The following is a 19,739-nucleotide window of genomic DNA, read 5'->3' on the forward strand; positions in this document are numbered from 1 at the left end:
ATAAAGGTGTTGCCCTTGTACAAATCAGATTTGGAATTTAGAGGTAGAGAGACTATACTCAAATTTAGAGAGAAATTGTGAGTCTTGTTGTCTTCTTCTTCCTTTGCCTTATCTTGTGTGCCAATGGTGAGCTTCAAGTGGCGGCATTCCTTCACTTATCTTGGAACAAGGCTCCAAGTGGCGTGATTGCTTTTCCAAGTCTCAAATCCAGCAAGCTTCACTCCATAAGTGTTCTTTCTTTCATTCCTTTCAATTCCATTCGGTAGTTTCTTAGTTCTTATTGTTTCCTTTCATTTCCACCGTTTACATTTGTGTTTTCCAGCTTTGTATTCATTTTCTGTTCGGTGCAGTAGCATTCTTTTCAAATTCTGTTCGGTTTCCATTTGTTGTTCTTCAATTCTTGTTGTTTGATTCCATTTGACAATATATGGACTTCCATATGAGCTTTGGTTTGGTGCAAAGTCTTGGTGAGTTCTTGAATTAGAACATTGATCCAATTCTAATTAAAGTGTCATTTCATGACCAACTCAAGTTACTCCTAAGAATGTCAAAGAATCATGTATTCTTGTTATTGCATTCATATCACATACACATGGTGAGAAATCTAAACCTTGCTATAAGAAGAGAACACATAATCATCAACTCAAAAATCATATTATCATTCCCAAATAAGACAAACAAAAGGGATAAAATATTATATAAATGTTTTATTTTATTATCAATTCTTTACTTGTTCATACAAAAAATCAAAAATCTATCTATCAATGTTATAGGACATTGAGAATTAATTGATTAAACTTGGTAGTAGATTAAGAGCAATTCTTGAAGCATATGTCGAACCTAGAGTCATAAAAGCATATTCATTATAAGAGTTATTTTATGATGTTTTAATTTTTTTTTTAAATTTTATTACCTTCACTACAAAAAAAAAGTGTATATTGTGGCGGTTATTTTCGTATAAACTGGCGTTTATAACTGCCACAATATACGCTTGTGGCGGTTTTCCAAACCGCCATAGAACTGGCCGCCACAAAGTTTAATGTGGCGGTTTTACACTACCCGCCGCAACACCCGCCACTTTAAACATAGTGTAAGTAGTGACGGTTTTTATAGGTAAATAATGTCAGATATAACTGTCACAATTTACATCCATTGAAAAAAATTCTGACGCCATATTATACGTAAGTAGTGACGTTTTTAACTGACGTAATTTTAATTCTGAATAAATAAAATTTAACCACCACTTTTTTATAATCTTTTTTATAATCTGTTTTATACAATTATAAAATTTAACCACTTTTTTTATAATATTTTTTATAATCTGTTTTATACAATTATAAAATTTAACCACTATTTTTTCATAATAAAATAAAATAATGTATAAAGTTATAATCATCCATTCATTTCATTGAAAATTAAAGCACACATAATAATGTTAAAAAGTTTATATGTAATTGAAAATTAAAGGACACATAATAATGTTCAAGAGTTTATACACATAATAATGTTCAAGAGTTTATATGTAATTGAAAATTAAAACAAATTAAAAGTTCATACATCCCTAATCAAGTTTAAAATTACAACACATAATTATTTGAAATTTGGGCATGATGATATAGTTTCAAGCAATCTCATTCTTCAGCTGCAGCACTTGCGACACTCAGGTCGACAGAAAGATCAAGAATCTGAAACAAAAGACAAAAGTGATGCTAATTAAGACAAGAAAACAAATCCAGACTTTATGACCTTTTCCTTCTTGAATATGATATTTTATTTATGCAACATTATATTTGGAGCTTAAATGTTTTTGTGCATGCAGATGCGGAATTCCAAGATCGTTTTTATCAGGTCCTCTAAAGGTATAGAAATTCTATGTTATATGAGGTAACACTATACATGCTTTTTAGGTCAAATCTACAAGTGCAGGTACCATTCTATATTCTGGTTAAAATTTAGCTTTATTTTTTAAAATGCAATACCATAAATAAGGAGTAAAAACAATGAAATCAGTGTTAAATTCCAAGCACAAGCTTTTTTGTGTAAATGAAAGATACCTTTTATCAAAAGAAAGTAAAAATTACAAGTTTAGTCAATTAGAAATAGAGATCTATCAATTTCTTGGCCTAGTCGTTTTGCTATACCAATTTTTTATTTATTTCTTATTCTCAAACCTGTAATTGTCATAGTATGCGATGAGATATGTAATGTGAATTGCATATTAAGTGAAAAGATACAAACCTTTCTAGTGATTTTACTGTACATCCCGACCCCGTCTTTAACTGTGATTTCAAAGTGTGTGGTAGGATCATAACTCTGCAAGGATTTAATTTCAGATTATTACAATTAAAAAAAATACAAGGAAAGAAATTCCATCTAAATGTTGAAAAAGAAGTGTAATAAGATTTCATACTTATCATGAAGGACACCAGGGAAAACCGTTGGAATCTAATTGTAAATTTACAGAACATGAGATGTTCATTACTTTATTTAAACCAAAATAACATTTGATTCTTTTTTTTTTGCAACATGTCCTGACCATATTCATCAGTGATAGACTTTTGGATATTTACGAAAGTTAAATAAAACAAGCAACTTTGTAATGTGTTTGTATGACTATACTCTAGAAAACCCAATCAAGTGTCGTAATGGTTTGGAAATAAGAAACAACCAAAGAAAATAAAATATGCTTGTGAGAGATTCTACTTAATACTTACAGTAGAGATGAAACAACCATCAACCTCATGATCATTGCAGGGTTCAAACCTGTCATACATGTCATAGAATATCTCATTTACAGATCCAAGAACAGGCTTCAAATCCTCCTCAGGTTGGTTGGTCTCTGCTTCTGTTGTAACAAAAGCGATAAATTTTCCTTTGGGTGCTACATTATGAGCATAAGAGTAGCAAAAGAGATACCTGCAATAACGAGGTACATGAGCAAACATAGCCAATAAAGTAGGAAAAAATAATCTTCACAGGTAAGAACTAATTTGAATTAACTTCTCATCAAGTACACCTAAACTCTTTCATATAACTTCTGAATAAGCGCCTATAAACTTAACAGAAATTTGCCTTCCAGTACTAAAAAAGTATAATAGAAGAGTTTTAAGTAAAACTCTCACGACTTAAGAGCTAATCCAAACTAGAACTACATTCTACTCACTAATTTTAAAATTTCTAAGTTGTAACTAGAAACTGAATGAACCAAACTAATGGATAATGCATTGTTAGTCGGTAGTTTTTCCCATTGGTGTAGGAAACTATATTTTTTTCTTTTGCTTTTATGATTTTTAAAATGGAATTTTGAATTGAATTTTCCATTTCATAACATATTGTGCAATATAACAAAACAATATCTGTCAGTTACAAATACTTTGTGCTAAGTGAGAGTCATGGGTTTGTGGAATAGGATGGCTCATAATACATATTGCACGTGAAACCTTTCCAACCTTGTGAACCTGTTGAATGAATTAAGTAGTGTCAGATGGAGTGGAGGAGACCACACTTTGCTGTAATTCATGTTTTCAGACTTCAGACATTCATGTAAAGCTTGTCCAGTAACTACATAGAACACTTGAGAAAACTTAGCTCACAGTCCTTGTTATCATAGAAATCTAACCTTATCAGATAAATATGATGGATCACACACAACTTTCTTGCATTTGGCTGTTTCTCCTTTTGAAGTCACACCATTGGCTTTCCCATTTTCGTCAAATTCTACCTGTGTACAACAAGGAACTTGAGAGTACTTTTGATTATATTGGTTAAGGAGCATTTAGTATACATTCAAATAGAGGCTTATAGATACTTAAAAAGTAAGTCTAATTGATTTTTCTATTTTAATATAATGTTTGTGATTAAATACTCTCAACTTTTGTTTCCTTAACTCATATTTGAAGAGTACTGAATAGCATTTTGCTCTGTATATCGTGGATTCTTCTATTTAGCACGTCTCAGGAGTTGAGCAACACAAACTAAGGTAATGATCAAGTTACAAAAACTGAAAGAGAACAGAATAACTAGTAAGGACAAAATTAACTATTTTAAAATGACTCCCAAAAAAACTTCAAAGTTAAAATAAAAGCTCTTGATACAAATTTCACAAGTAATTATAGAGCAATTGGTTTATCATACAGAAAATAAATAAAAGAATAGACAACTAAATGTGTATATACCTAAATTAAGAAAGCAGAAAGTATATCTTCTCCCATATGCGTATTGTCTCCCTAATTAAAGAAAGAAAAATGAATTCAGACCAATGCATTTACCTCTATTACTGCAGAGGATGATTTCGGCCTTCACGTTATGAAATAATTCTGCGTCGTACCTCAGTTAAATTCATTTTTGTGATGATTTTCTTTGATCAAATGAATCAGTTCTTTGAAAGGATTGTTATTACCTTGGGTGAAGGCTATTCTTCACAACTTTCTTACCATACTTCCTCCATTTGTAACCATCATCAAGCAGATCCACATCACTTCTTGTCTGGAAACAAAACCGTGGTTCTCTCAGCTTCATCCTTACTTTCACCTTGTTCTTCTCTGACCCTGAACTTCTCCACCTACCATCACATGAACACAGTAACATTTTTTTATGAGGAAAAAAAACTGAATAAATTGCTATACAAAGTTAAACGTTTTTTTTTCTAAATCACTTAAAAGCAAGATTAATTAACCTTAAACTATACAAAGTTAAAAATAAAATTAAGAACAATCAAATCAGAGAACACTAAATGAATCAAACTCAAAAAGAATGTGAACAAACCTGAACAAATTCTTCTGCGGAGGCGCCGATGGTAGCGATTTCGGAAAATCGAAATGATTTCGTACAACTTCGAGCGTTTAGGGTTCGTGACTGTGAAGAGCGTTTGAGCGTTTAGGGTCCGTGACTGTGAAGAGCGTTTTTAGGGTTCATGACGGTGAAAAGCGTTTAGCGTTTTGGGTTCGTGACTGTGAAGTGTGTTTAGGGTTTTGAGTTTAGGCATAGAGGGAGAGGTTTGAGCGTGAGAGCAATTTGAGCGTGAAAGCGTTTAGGGTTTATTTTGCAAACGTTGAAAGATGTTTGTGAGGAGAGGACTTCGAACCAGATTTTCAAAAATATTTTGGTTACCAAAATCATTTTAAAAAATAATTGAAAAGAGAAGGAAAAATTGTTTTTATTTTGAAGGATAATTGTGGCGGTTGAAAATGACATATCTTGAAAGGTAATTGTGGTGGTTGAAAATGACATATTTTGAAAGATAATTGTGGCGGTTAGTCAAATGACGTATTATACTGAAATTTGTGGTGATTATTAATAACCGACATATTAAAACCGCCACTTTTTACACGATTTTTTGTAGTGCTTTCATCACTTACCTTTTTGACAAATTTTACTTCAATACAAGTATTTTACAAGACTCGCATTCTTATTAATATTTTATTTAGTTAATTATTAGCAAAAATACACAATATTTAAAATAAAAAATAAATTTATATTCTTATAACAGATAATTGGATTTTATTTTATATATTATGTCACAATACTCTAATAGAGAAGTTAATAACATTCAAGTCTGATTCTTATTATCGAATGTATAATTCCTCTGTAACTTATCTCTTCATGAAAATATAACTTATTTCTTTATGAAAAGATGTTAATATAATATAAAAAAATAAGACTCAAAATCTTAAAAACACTGACACACACTAATACGACATGAACACGGATATAGAGATATGAATAATCTTTAAAATGTAGGACAAGGAAACACGGATATATATATTATATAATTATGAATTATATAAATTGATGATAAAGATTTATGTACACAACTATGTTTCAGTTTTTTTTGTAGTAGAAAGATGTTTCTCATGGCTAATTCAAAATGATTTGTTCCATATTTTTATAATCATAATAAAATTTATACAATAAGTTTGAGATTTTAGAAAATTATGTATTTTTCTTTTTTAAAATTGTGTTAAACCGTGGTCATAAATCCAATAAATATTTTTGAATTTGACACTTCACGGATACATATCCTACGAATGTCTTATGAGTTTCGGTGTCTGATACGTGTTTCCGATACAGACACGTCATTTAAGAGGTGTGTCCAAATCTCATAGATGTTAAACAATATATTTTGATTATAAAAGTTAAAAAAAAATCTATCATATATATATATATATATATATTCACCAAAAACTGAAATAAAACATTAACAGAGAACATAAATATTGTTCCTGCCGGTTGACCAGATTGATCTTCGTGCGTAGCTAAGATTTGCGTATCAAAGACTCCTTTCTTCTTCGTTCCAAACCTTCACCCTTCGCCGCCATGAATACCTGAAACAAAGAGAACAAAGGGCGCCCTCGCGACCGTTTGCACTCCGATGCTCAAGTCAGTAATGGCAGAAAACACCGTGCACCTCCGTATCAGAACACCGCAACTACAATGTTCTGAAGGTGTGTAACTGAATTCTAACTAACTTCTCTCTCGTTCCCAAGTCACTCGTGCGTACAGTGTGTAAGCGTAAAATGACTTAGAATTTGTAAAACGTACCTCTCTAAGCCTTTCAGAAAAGCTTATATACATTGGGTTTCAGTGCTTCTGCCACGTGTATCCTTATGACTTAAGCGTAACTTAGCGTGGAAATCCTTACAGCGCTGTCCCCTAACTTAGGGAAATCCCAGCGCGTAAGTTTCCATTCTCGAAGTGCATCTGGCACGGGGAGTGACTACGCCCCAGCCTCTAGTCACTTGCCCTGGGAGTATCTCTGCCCTCCACACGTACCATGCATGTAGATTACCCCCTGAGACGTGGCCCTCTCATGGGTCGTATCTGTCCCAGTGGTTCTCTAAAGGTGGCGCGTACTGTCGTGTCCCTATGCCTCATGCACGGGTACTCCGCGAGTCGGGTCTCTCCCTGCTGATACCGGGAATATGGCTTTGGAGCCACCTTTCTCTTCCCTTATTACTCTTATGAGGTATCGAGGCCCGAAGCCTCCACGCCCTTACCGTGGCGCCTCCTATTGTGCTGCCCCCTCCACGGTCACTCCTACCCGTGGGTATCGGGGGTGGCCCTACCTATCTGTAGGCGCTTCTTGGTTCAACCCCAGTCAACGCCTGAGGCCTAACTGTCTCCCTTCTCATCTCCCTGCGCCCTTGATGGGGATTTCCACTGAGATACACGCATAATGGGGATTTTCTAAATCCCTGATACGTCTTTGTAGTTTTTAAACAAACTGCACCAAAGTAATAGATTTCTCACATTACTTTTCACTTTCTCGTATTTTTTCTTATGATCGACACAATCTTTCTCATGTTTTTTTACCAATTAAGCTTTCCTCAACTATCTTCAACTTTTCCGTTCTTCTTTCTCACGTTTTTCACACACTGAGCTTTCCTTAACCTTAGAAAACCATCTTCAACTTTTGCGTTCTTCTCTCTGAATTGAAGCACCATTTTTCTCCTTTTTTTTTATATATTTGGTATTTGTTTTCATTTTGCCCTAATTGATTTTTCAAAATTGGTTTTCATTTTTTCTATTTCTCAATTCTAGAGTTGCGATGCATTTTGAACGTTCGATGCCTTGGGTCTATGCTCAAGGATTGAATATCACCTCTTGGAACATGGTTTGTCTCAATTTCACTCTTCTTTCATTATAATAATCTTTAATTTTTGGGTTTGATAACGTGTTCTTCGTGTCTGAGCTTAGTTTTTTTTATAGTTGTTTGTATTTGTAGTTTTTTTTTATTGTTTGTGAAGAGTTTTGACTTTGGTAAGGTTTACTTTGTCAGATTTGTCAGATTTGTCTAATCCTTCATGTGCATGAGTAACACAGAGATAAAGTAAACATTTGTGATGACTTCTGCTGCCATCACTTGTGTTGTTGTCATTTTAGTTGGGGGCACTAGATTCCACGTAATTGGGTCCATTCAAATCAAGGTGTTGAAATGTCTTTTGAAGGGACAATAAGTGATGGCTTGTAGTAAAAATAAGTGTTAGGGAGAAATGAGAAATGAGGTTGTTGTATGTGGAAGAATGTGCACAACATTGGAAGTAAATTCATAGTTTATATCAGAGGGTCTTGTCGTTGGACTAAGCTAATGGTTAGAGTTTAAATTGGTTGAGAGATTGTGAGTCATTTGAAGAGGATAATTTCCCATCAAATCTGAGGGCTGGCAACTAGTGGTGTAGCTATCTAGGAACAAATCTTTGACGAGGAATAATGGTTTGTGCAACCAAGAAACAGTGAGGGAATAATGTTGAGTGAGGTTTATCCTTTCATAGTTTCAGTTTTTCAGGCTGATCCAAGGTTGTTCCATGCAATGAAATGGCCTTCATTCAAATGAAGTATGTGGTTGCTTCATCAATCATCTTCAGACGACGTGGTGGGAGTTGCCATCACTTTGTTCTCGCTTTCCCGTGTTATAATCATCTTAAAATGACATAACAATAGCGTATTACGTAATTGCTTTTTATGAGGCCTATGTGGTGTTTGTACAGACAATAGAGATTAGAAGAGAACAAAAGAAAGTGAGATAAGATGATAAGTGTGATATGATAAAATAATGTTAATTAAAGAGTATATAGTTATTTTTTAATGGTGAAGAAATTGAATTTTTATGTTGAAGAAATTGTTTATATATGTGATGAAAGAATGAGCACTGGTATCCTTCACCTATTATCATAATCAGGGATTATGAAAAATTAGACATGGTGAAAATGGCTATTTGGCTCAATCATAAAATAAACTTCCAAGATAAGGGAGAAAGGTTTATAAGGAGATCCATTTTGCTTGAAGAGTGTTGCTTAAGATTTTTAGGGAGCTAGACTTTAGTTACCGTCCTCTGCCCATGGACATTAACGTGAGATCAATGCGTACCTCTTGTGAACGACTACCACCAAAGTTGGACATCAGTTCCAAGTTGAGTAGAAGCAATTTCATGTAATTCATAGCCCCATTTTGTGTGGAATACCCGTGACATTAACTGCTAGGAAGTATTATATTTTAGCAGGATAGCATGTGTAAAGAGAATGTCTTTGGTCTTTTTTAGTTAAATTAGTTTCTTATGTACCAAGGTTAGTCTGTAGCTTTCCGTGTATGCCTTTCTTTTGCAGTAGTTGTGTTGAAATCAATAGAGTATTAATCACTACATTTTTTGTACTTTCACCATCACATTCAGTCTAAATACCATGTTTTTATCTTTCCTCCAACATAAGAGACATATATTACAAAATCACGCGTTTCAAAGTTCTTGAAGTCAACCAAATGAAAGTTTGCAATGCATATTTTCGTCTCATATCTTTTTATTTATCTCTTCATATTAATGCACTTATTTTAAATATACTAAATTTTTTTATTTATTTAGAATTAGGGGAGATAAATAAAATGTTGTATCGATATAGAATTGTTTAGATATTACTGAAATAAGTAATGATTTAGCCGGATTACTTATCTTGGAATGTAGCATTCTCCATTATTATGGAGGATGGCACTGTTGACCAGTCTAAATTATGGACACCTTATATCGGCACATGTTTATGAAGTCTTTTTTTTTTGTTTTTATAATCTAATATTATATTTATTAAATTTTTTCTTCTTATCTCTGTTGATCAAGAGTGATCAAGGGCTTTGAAGAATCCAAATCCAAGTGTTTGATGCAAGGCTGAAGTTGCTGTTGTGTTTGGGGTGGGATCTGGGTAGTTTAAAAGTGTAATTCACTCTTTGTTGAATCTAAAGCTAATGTGTTTTAAAACCTTTTTGAATTTAAGTGTTTTTCAAACTAAGTGAAAAAGTTTAAAATTGTTTTGGTTGGTTGACTTACTGTCAAACCAAAACAATCGGTTGTTTCGTGGTTTCAACCGATTGTTTCTTTGAAAATCCTAACAAAATTCTGTTTTGGTGGTTGAATGTGCTTTAAATGATTTCCAACTGAATACACTCCTTTATTAAATGTTTTGACCAATCTTTGAAAAGTATAAAAGGTTTGTTTATGTTTTAAAACAAACAAGTGAAACAAATTTGAGTTTTTCAGTTGTGAGAAAGATTGCTTTCAAGTTTTGAACATTCACATCAAGCTTTGGGTTTTCTCAAGAAAGAGTGGAATAGGATTGCATCTGTATTTATTTCAGATTGTTCTGTAAACAAGTGTAATTCTTTCTGAATCTTTTGTATTTTCTAGTGTTGTTGCCAAGGAGTGTTGTGTGCTCTTGAGGTGGTCAAGATCAATACTCTTGGTGTGTGTTGTTCCAAAGTGAGTGTGTTTCTTGAAGGATTCAAGGTCACTACTTTGGTGGTTTGTGTGTAATTTGTTTTGATTGCCTAGTGGATTACCTAGTGGCTTCTGGGACTGGATGTAGCTTTTGGTTTAAGAGTGAACCAGTATAAACTGTTGGTGTATCTCTTTCTTCCCTTAAACTCTTTTAAATTTAGCTGCTAATGCTTTACTGGTATAAACAACCGATTGTTTCGCAGAAACAACCGATTGTTTTTCTGGTGCTTTGATGTTCTGTGCTTAAATTCTTGGCTAACTGAAATTCTTATCTGGATTCACACAAATGATTTTGTTCAAGATGAAAAAGTTTTCAAAAACCCCCTTAAACAATTCACCCCCCTCTCGTTTAAGGCTATATATTCTAACAATTGGCATCAAGAGCTTGGTACTTGAAAAATATTCAAGTTTGATCCTAAATTCTTTTTTCTATGGCTGAAAAACTACCTTTTGGGAAGGGTGCCTCAATTAACAGACCACCTCTGTTCTGTGGTTTGAATTATCAATTTTGGAAAGTTAGAATGAAAATCTTTGTTGAATCTCTTGATAAAGGAATTTGGGATTCAATTGAAAATGGTCCTTTTATTCCTAAATTTGAAAAGGATGGATCTTCTATTGAAAAACCTTGGTCCCAATGGACTGATGCTGAAAATAAAAAGGCCAAGTTTGATTGTATTGACAAGAATATCATAACATTTGCTTTGAATTCGGATGAATTTTTCAGGATCTCACAATGTTCATCGGCCAAGGAGATGTGGGACACTTGGGAAGTCACCCATGAAGGAACAAATGATGTGAAGAGAGTAAGGAAACATACTCTAGTACAAGAGTATGAGATGTTTATAATGCTCAAGGGAGAATCTATTGCTGAAGTGCAAAAGAGGTTCACTCATGATGGCATTCCTTTGAGCTCTTCTTTGCGTTTTGGTGATGAACTTGCGGAAGCTTGTGGAGGAGATGAAGTAAGGCCTTCCTAGGAAGTATGGGTGCCTTGAAGGTGAATGAGAGTGGGGAATTGGGGAGGTTCGGCCAATCCCTTTGAAGGTGATGAAGTGAAGATTAAAACCTAGATGTTAGGCAAAGAGTAGTGTATGGCACAATTTGGCAGCATAACAATACTCTATTCAATCTTAAAATACATGAAGTTGGCTCCTCCTTTTATAGGCTAAGGAGGACCTGAAATGATGAGCAAATGCAAACCAAATGAAATGCAAAAGAGTAGCACATGGAGGCACATGGAGCACATGGCACATGGGTGCACATGGCCTCCTAACTTGCACATGGACGTCCTAGATTAGTGGAGAGCTTTTAGAAACCGTAGCTAATCTAGGTTAACTCCTCCTTAATCCTAATTTGCAGAAATTAACAAAGGTTCACAAGGCTATGCTATTTACACCACAATTAAGACTAAGCTACACTTTGTTGGGCCTTCTTGGACGTCAACCTTCTTGGATGTCATCTCTCTTAGACGCTTCTTGTGTGGCCTAGATGCTCCTTGTGTCTCTTAGACGCTTCTTGTGTGGCCTAGACGGTTCTTGTGGGTGCCCTTTATGCAAGGTTGGTCCTAGACGCTCTCTTGGTTGCCTTTCATGCAAGGTTGGTCCTAGACGCTCTTTTGGGTGTTGGGGCCTCTTCCATCATCCCCTCCCTCTTGAAAAGGATTTGTCCTCAAATCCAATGCTTTGTCTTCAACTAGGGGGATGGATGTGGCTGGATGGTGTCCCTCATCTCCTCCTTCTTGAGAAGATCTATCCTCAGATCTATAGATTCGATCTCGAATAGCAGCCTCTTGCTTCGTCAAGGTTTGTCCTCCCGGATCAAATGTCCATCTATGGGAATCTTGAAACAAAGTAAAGGAGTTAGTGTGAGCAATTGGAGAAAACTTAATTGTATGAAGTTGCCATTTTTGTTTTTCTTTTGTTTTTGGCAACTTTTCACAATATTTCCCTTTTGATGGTTGTATGTGTCCTCTAATCCTCTTATGTTTTGTAAAATTTTCAATAGTAGTTACTTTTTCCTTAGGCATAATTCCTTGAGGAGGTGGTAACAACTTAAAAAGAGAAAGAGGACTATATACAACTTCAAATGTAGAAATATTAGTAGTCTTGTGGACTACTCCATTGTATGCATGCTCATTATGGAAAAGATATTTATCCCAAGAGTTGTGGTTGTCTCTCATGATTACTATAGGCATAGTAGAAAGAGCTAGGTTTTCAATTGTATTTTGACTATTCTTTTGAGGATGATAAGAATTTAAAGTGTACAACTTAGTTGCAAGTTTTTCCAAGAAAATCCTCAAATCATGGTTTGCGAAATTTGGAGCTCGATCCAACACTATGCTTGGGGGTAAACCATGAAGATGTATCACTTCTCTAGGGAAGAGTTTATCCATAACCATAAAAATGGAATCAAGACCTTTTGTTGTCCTAGGAAGCTCTAATATAAAATTTAGGCTTATGTCTTCCCATGGATCATTTGCAAAAGGTGAAAGAGTATAGAGTTCATGAGACATCGCCTTAGGTGTAGTTTTAAAACAAGATATGTATCTAGGGTAATGTCTTTGAACATCTTTTCTCATGGGTGACAATAGTTTTCCTTTTAAAAGCTCTAGAGTTTTATCAACTCTAATTTGGCCCATGAGTTCTCTTTCATGAAGAATTTTTCTCTTATGTGTAAAGGTAGTCTCGTTGTTACAACCATTGTTTATGAGAATTTGTACACTTTGCAATGGTTGTCTCAATAAGACATGACAAGTTTCTTTAGGCACTACCTCACATAAAAATTTGTCTTTGTAGATGCCTATAGATAACTTGACCTTCACTTAGGGATATCTTAGCACATATGAGAAATATTCCGCTACATTTTTATCTATGCAAGCCTCTTTTAAGGATTCTTTCTTTTCCACTAGGCTTGCAAGTGTTCCTTTACAAAAGGTAAGGCTAGGTTGTTCAACAAGAAGCATGTTTTCAAAGGTATTTTCAAATTTTCTTTCTTGTTGTAGGACCTTGTGGGAAGGAACACTCTTTTCCCACGCCTTTTGTTTTTCAAGGGTTTTCTCTTGATTTTCTATTTTTAATATGCTTGTAAGGGGTGTTATAAGATATTCCTCATTCTTTCTAGATTCACACCACCCCTCACTTGGTTTTTCTTTTTCTTTTTCTTTAGCTTCCCTTTCGTCTTCCTCTCTTTTCTTTTGTATCTTTCTTTCCTTCTTTACTTTATGGGAAACAAACAATTTTTCTACCCTCATTTCCCAATCTAAGTAAGCTTCTACATTTTCTTTTCCATGGAAATGGGATAGGTCTACCCTAACCTCTCTTGGGCTTTCTTGTTCTCTTCTATCTCTTCTATGTCTTCTAGGGGGTGCTTGATAATAATATTTTATTCTAAGGCTTCCCTCCCCAAAAGAATCATGATCTTTAGAGATAGATGCATGAGAAGGTAATTTTTTTGAAATGTGAGACTTCTCATCCTTTGCTTTAGTCAATTCATTAGTTTTGGTCTCATTCTCCAATTGTTTAGATGAAATTGATTGAATATCCTTGGAAAGTTGTTTTAAAAGAGATTTCAAGGATTTCACATCACTTTTAAGAGATTTAGAGGAGTGAGAAGACATGACTAAAACTTTGTGTTTAGAAATGTTTTACTTTAAGAAAGATGAGGAAAGTTAATGAAGGTAGTTTTCCAGGTAAGAGAGGTGAGTCACAGTGGACTACTTAAATACCAAGTCTTTGCCTTAGCCAAAAACTATCCCTCAAGATCTTCACACAAATCTTTCTTTAGGTAAATCACTTAAAACACAATGAGGATGTAGAAATCAAAAAATTTTATGCAACAAAAACAATGCAAGCTATCTAGCAAATTATCAAAGCTTTAAACAAGACCAAACAAAAACAATTAAGCAAAGTTAATCAAAAGCAAATTGGCGTAATTAAAGCAATTAACAAATGCTAAGCTTGAAAGTTTAAGCTAGTCGGCCCTAGGTGAGGCTTCTTGGACTCTTGGAGCCCTTGAAGACACACTCACCATCTAATTGCATGATTAACAAGTAATTAACAAGAGTTAAATTGCAAAGAAATTAAATGGCACTCCCTTTGTTGTTTTTCTAATTGCACTCCCTTTGTTGTTTCTTCTTTGTTGGGCCTTCCAAGGTGTGTGGTGTATTTAGTATGTGTTTGTTGCTGCCCCTTGCCTTTGATCCTCTTGGAATTAGGTAATTAAATTCTTCAATCCAGCACCTATTAAGCAAAGCTAGACTCCCCTCAAGTCAATTCCCACTCAACAAGTACCAATTGATATTTAATCCACCACAAAGCTTAGAGGTCAAAGAAAGAAAGCAAGAAACAAATTAATTTGAAAACACAGTACCACACAAATGGAATTAAATGTGACACAACTAGAAAGAGTTCAAATTAAATTAAACAAGCAAATAAAAAGGCACTCAAATAATGGATGACACACAAAAGGAACCTAAGGAATAACACTAGATTTGATTTAAAAAACAAAAACAGCACCACTGAAAAAATGTTGTGGTCCAGAATGCGTGACTTTTAAAGATTTATGCTGAGCTGGCTCTTTTGTATTTGCTTCTGAAAATTGATACACAAACAAATCAAGATCTTAACAAACTTTTGGCATTGGTTTAACTCCAAACGCATGCACCAATTAATTTTAATAATTTTTTTAAAATCAGTGCTCAAAACCGCCAGATGTAGCGTCAGGATTGCACACTTTTTTTGTAAGATTTATCTTTTTTTTTTCTATTTCTTTTTTTCAACTGATTCTTTTTTTGTTCTTTTGCTAACACCTCAATCTAGTGAAATCCAGAGGCTCAGAATTTTCTTATGATGTATTTAATTTTCATAAAGCAAAACAGCCAAAACAGATTTGTGAAAACAGGGGATTCTGAAATTTGGAATAAAAAACAGAATGATATACCAACAAAAACAGAATGGAAAAAATGTGATGGAATTTGTGTGGATCTAGCACACAAATAAGAACTCAAACTAAAATTAAAAAAGCACCAAAGGATCAAAACAAAGCAGATTTCAGATCAAGCATTCAAACAAAAAAAAAAACAAGAAACAAATAAATCAATAAGAGTACTACTAGGATTTGTTGACAAATATGGAAACACATGACTTAGACAAAACTTATGGATTCATAAAATGAAAATACTCAAGAACATCATATGACCCAAATGAAATTTCAAGCAAGACTCAAATACCTAAAAAATAAAAAACAGCAACACAAAGATATCAAGAATCCTACACAAAATTGAAAATAGATGTTCAAGCACAATTTTGAACAAAACCCACCGATTGAAATGAATAAACAAGCATTCAAATCATATTAAAACACAAAAACAGCAAGACAACTTGGAATAAAGATGAACAACTTGGAGAAAGAAGAACTCAAAAAGAAAAATGCAAAGAAATACTCATCTTTGAAGAACCATAGCTCTAGATACCAAATGATGGCATTCCTTTGAGCTCTTCTTTGCGTTTTGGTGATGAACTTGCGGAAGCTTGTGGAGGAGATGAAGCAAGGCCTTCCTAGGAAGTATGGGTGCCTTGAAGGTGCATGAGAGTGGGGAATTGGAGTGGTTCGTCCAACCCCTTTGAAGGTGATGAAGTGAAGATTAAAACCTAGATGCTAGGCAAAGAGTAGTGTATGGCACAAATTTGGCAGCATAACAATACTCTATTCAATCTTAAAATACATGAGGTTGGCTCCTCCTTTTATAGGCTAAGGAGGACCTGAAATGATGACCTAAATGATGAGCAAATGCAAACCAAATGAAATGCAAAAGAGTAGCACATGGAGGCACATGGAGGCACATGGAGCACATGGCCTGCTAACTTGCACATGGACGTCCTAGATTAGTGAAGAGCTTCTAGAAACCGTAGCTAATCTAGGTTAACTCCTCCTTAATCCTAATTTGCAAAAATTAACAAAGGTTCACAAGGCTATGCTATTTACACCATAATTAAGACTAAGTTACACTTTGTTGGGCCTTCTTGGACGTCAACCTTCTTGGATGTCATCTCTCTTAGACGCTTCTTGTGTGGCCTAGACGCTCCTTGTGTCTCTTAGACGCTTCTTGTGTGGCCTAGACGGTTCTTGTGGGTGCCCTTTATGCAAGGTTGGTCCTAGACGCTCTCTTGGTTGCCTTTCATGCAAGGTTGGTCCTAAACGCTCTTTTGGGTGTTGGGGCCTCTTCCATCAACTCACATCATCAACCATCTAATGAGCCTTGGGAAAACCTTTGATAAAGGGGAACTAAACATCAAGATTCTCACGTGCCTTGATAGATCTTGGCAACCTAAGGTAACAACAATATCTGAATCAAAAGACTTGACATCCTTGACTACAACCTCATTGGTTGGTAAGCTTAGAGAACATGAGTTGGAGATGAATAGACTCAATGTTCAAGAAAGTGAAGACAAGCATGTGAGGAGAATTGCCTTGAAAGCTGCTAAGCACAAGAGTAAACAAGATTCAAGTGATGAAAGTGAGGAACAAAACCTTAGTTTGCTGTCCAAAAAGTTTAGTAAGTTCTTGAAGAGAAATCGCAACAAAGATTCTAATAAAGACCTGTATGGAAACAAGAAAACTAATGATTTCAATTCTAACAACTATACTTGCTTTGGTTGGGGAGAACAAGGGCATATAAAAGTTGATTGCCTAAATAAAGAACGCAAGGAGAAGAATTCAAGCTACAAGGAAAAGAAGGGAAAATGAAAAAGAGCATATATTGCTTGGGATGAAAATGAAGTCTCTTCATCAAGCTCCTCATCAAGTGACGATGAAAAAGCCAACCTATGTTTAATGGCAGAAGGAGATGATGATTCAAGCAACTCAAGCAGTGTAAGTTCGTGAGCTTCCTTAAGTGCTGAAAATTATAGTCAATTACTTCAAGCTTTTAAAGAAACTCATGAAGAAGCTAACCGATTGACTATCTCAAACAACCGATTGAAAGGGTTGAACAACTGCCTTGAAAAAATGGTCAAGACACTTAAAGAAGAACTGGGAAAGTGAAAAAATGATTTTGAAAATCTTGAAAAGCATTACAAAAACTCTTTTCATGTGTGTAACTCTCTTGTTTGTGAAAATTGTGAAAATCTTGAAAAGAAAGTTCATTATGTTGTTAGAACTGTGGATAAGCTTTCAAAGGGTAAATCCAACTTTGAGAATGTCTTGGCATCTCAAAATTGTGTTTTTGGAAAAACAGGATTAGGTTTTAATCCACAGAACAAGCAAGATAAATTTTCAAAGTCATTTTCAAAACTTCCAGAAAAACAACCGATTGTTAAATTGAAACAACCGATTGTGACATGTTTTTACTGCATGAAGAGAGGTCATTCTGTCAGATTCTGTAAAATTAGGAAATATTTTGTTCCTAGAGGTATCATGAAATGGATTCCCAAAGGTTGTGAGGTTTCAAATGATAAAGGTAAATCAAAAGGACCCACATTTTTAAAGGGACCAAATCTTGTTGCTTGAACTCATTATGATGCACGGATACTGAGTAAAGTGTGAAGTCCTGAGTTAGCTGATCAAGCTTTTGGAAGAAAAATAGTGTGTCTGGAACTGAATTAAAAAGTTTATACCAGTCCAAGTTGTTTCAAAAGCCAAAAGAAGCATTCTTGATCACAAACAATGACTCGTTGAAGGGACTTCATAACAAAAGGATAAGACCTTCCTTGTCTATGCTTTCCAATTACTAATTCTTGATTAATTTCTTCATTTACAAATGAGCAATTGCATTTTTTTTGAACCTTTTTTAGTTTATGCTTGGAATTCACATTTTGTTAACTGTTGCAGAAAAACAACTGATTGTTTCCTTGAAAGAACCGATTGTTTCTCCTCTGACAACACTGTGAATAATTGATTTAATTTCTCTATGCATTCTGTCTTTTACAGATTTCAATCATAAAGGGATCTTGAGTCAATAAAGCTTTCTTGAAAGTGTGATCTGGTTCTGGAGGTTGTTGTATCTTGTCATAAAAGGAATATATTCCATATCTTGAAAATTCAAGTGCCTTTATTATGACTAGTCAAAATTACATGTGTTGACCATGTGATTTTCTGCTCTGGGCTGACGTTTTCTGTGCAAGGCTTGACCAGTTTTTCTACCTTGAAGACTGAAACCCACTATCACCAAAGGATCAAAGAAGGTTTCTGCTTTGCTATAAAATCTGTTTCAGCTTTTTTCCTTAAAAGAAAAACCATTGGCTCATCTCTTGCAACATCTCTTTCTGTCCTTGTGTGTGTGCCTTTTTCTCATTTTGCTTTCATGGATTCCACTCCTCCTACATCAAAGAGAATTAAAACTAGGGTTGTAAGGTCAGGACGACGTCTTGAGGGCTGGTTTTCAGGAGATAATGAATTGATTGAGATGTATTGCTTTGAAACAAGTAGAAAAGTGATAAACAATCCAAAAGTTGTCTCATTTGATTGGTTGAAAAGCCAAAAGCTGGACAATGTGAGAAGGCTTCTCAAGGAACAACTGCTAAAGAGGTTATTGGAGATGAAGGGGAACATATATCCGGATCTAATTCGAGTCTTCTACACAAACTTGAATTTTTAAGGAAACAATCTTGTTTCACATGTTAAGCGTGTAGATATGGAGATTACCCATGATGTATGGGCTGCTGTAACTGGTTTGAAATATGTTGGGTTGAGAATCAATAAAGGAAACATTGGTGTGGTGGAAAACTTCAACAAAGTTCAGTACTATAGAAGTTGTTTGAAGAATCCTCAAACTCAAATAAAAACTTGTTCTGTTGAAGGTTTGAAGTTAAATGAAAGGTTGTTAGCTCTCATTGTTACATGGATTTTGTACCGTCCCGTTCCCGGGCGTTGACCAAAGGTCAGAGTCAACGCATGGTGGGACCCCTCAAGGGACCCAAGGAAGAGAAGTCAACAGGTTGACCGCTCGAGTCATCGCCTCGCTGAGGCATCGCCCAAGAGAGGCATCGCCGAGTAAAAACATCGCCAGAGAGGCTTCGAGCCTCGACCATACAGAGCAGTAGTAAGGGGAAGAGAAAGGTGGCTTCAAGGCCATAAGTCTAGCACCAGAAGGGGATATCCTGACTTCTGAGGTATCCTTGCCACTGCTGGGAGACCCTAGTACCGATACGACCCGTAAGAGGGCCATGACCAGGGGAGAACCACGTGCATGGTACGAAAGCAAGGTAGATACACCCCCAGGGTGAGTGACTAGTAACTGGGACGCACGAGTTGACACCCATAAAATCAACCCACGTGCCAGAGAGTATTTCGAAGGAAAGCTCACGCAATAGAATAACCCTAAGTTAGGTTGCGGCGCTGTGGGACCCTCTGCATAGAATAAACGGTCAAGTCAGAAGGCCACATGGCAAGGCACACGTGCCCATTAAAGGTTTCAGGGAAAGTTTTCTAAGGTACGCGCTAATTTAAGATTACGTATCAAATGTTTCAGGGGCATTTTTATACGCTT

At 35.2% G+C, this 19,739-nt stretch overlaps 1 protein-coding gene across 4 annotated transcripts; it reads right to left on the reverse strand.

The window, feature by feature from the left end:
• Positions 1–1,433: 1,433 nt before the first annotated feature.
• On the reverse strand, positions 1,434–5,092 carry LOC137828260 (guanosine nucleotide diphosphate dissociation inhibitor 2-like). Of its 4 annotated transcripts, XR_011083844.1 has the most exons (8): positions 4,765–5,092; positions 4,400–4,561; positions 4,269–4,296; positions 3,620–3,721; positions 3,374–3,458; positions 2,715–2,916; positions 2,239–2,313; positions 1,434–1,685 (listed from the first exon to the last, which is right to left on the reverse strand). XR_011083844.1 is itself a non-coding variant. In XM_068634751.1 (6 exons), exons 3-6 carry the CDS (start codon positions 3,518–3,520, stop codon positions 1,632–1,634), a joined length of 402 nt encoding a protein of 133 aa, XP_068490852.1. In that variant the 5' UTR covers positions 3,521–3,721; positions 4,269–4,561; positions 4,765–5,092; the 3' UTR covers positions 1,434–1,631. The 4 variants fall into 4 exon arrangements, 3 of the variants coding, with proteins under 3 accessions (XP_068490852.1, XP_068490851.1, XP_068490850.1); XM_068634751.1 differs by having other exon boundaries at positions 3,450–3,721; positions 4,269–4,561; XM_068634750.1 differs by having other exon boundaries at positions 3,450–3,721; positions 4,176–4,561.
• Positions 5,093–19,739: the final 14,647 nt, after the last annotated feature.

This window comes from Phaseolus vulgaris, chromosome 7 (genome assembly GCF_000499845.2).
Source record: "Phaseolus vulgaris cultivar G19833 chromosome 7, P. vulgaris v2.0, whole genome shotgun sequence".
NCBI classification, from domain to species: Eukaryota; Viridiplantae; Streptophyta; class Magnoliopsida; order Fabales; family Fabaceae; genus Phaseolus; species Phaseolus vulgaris.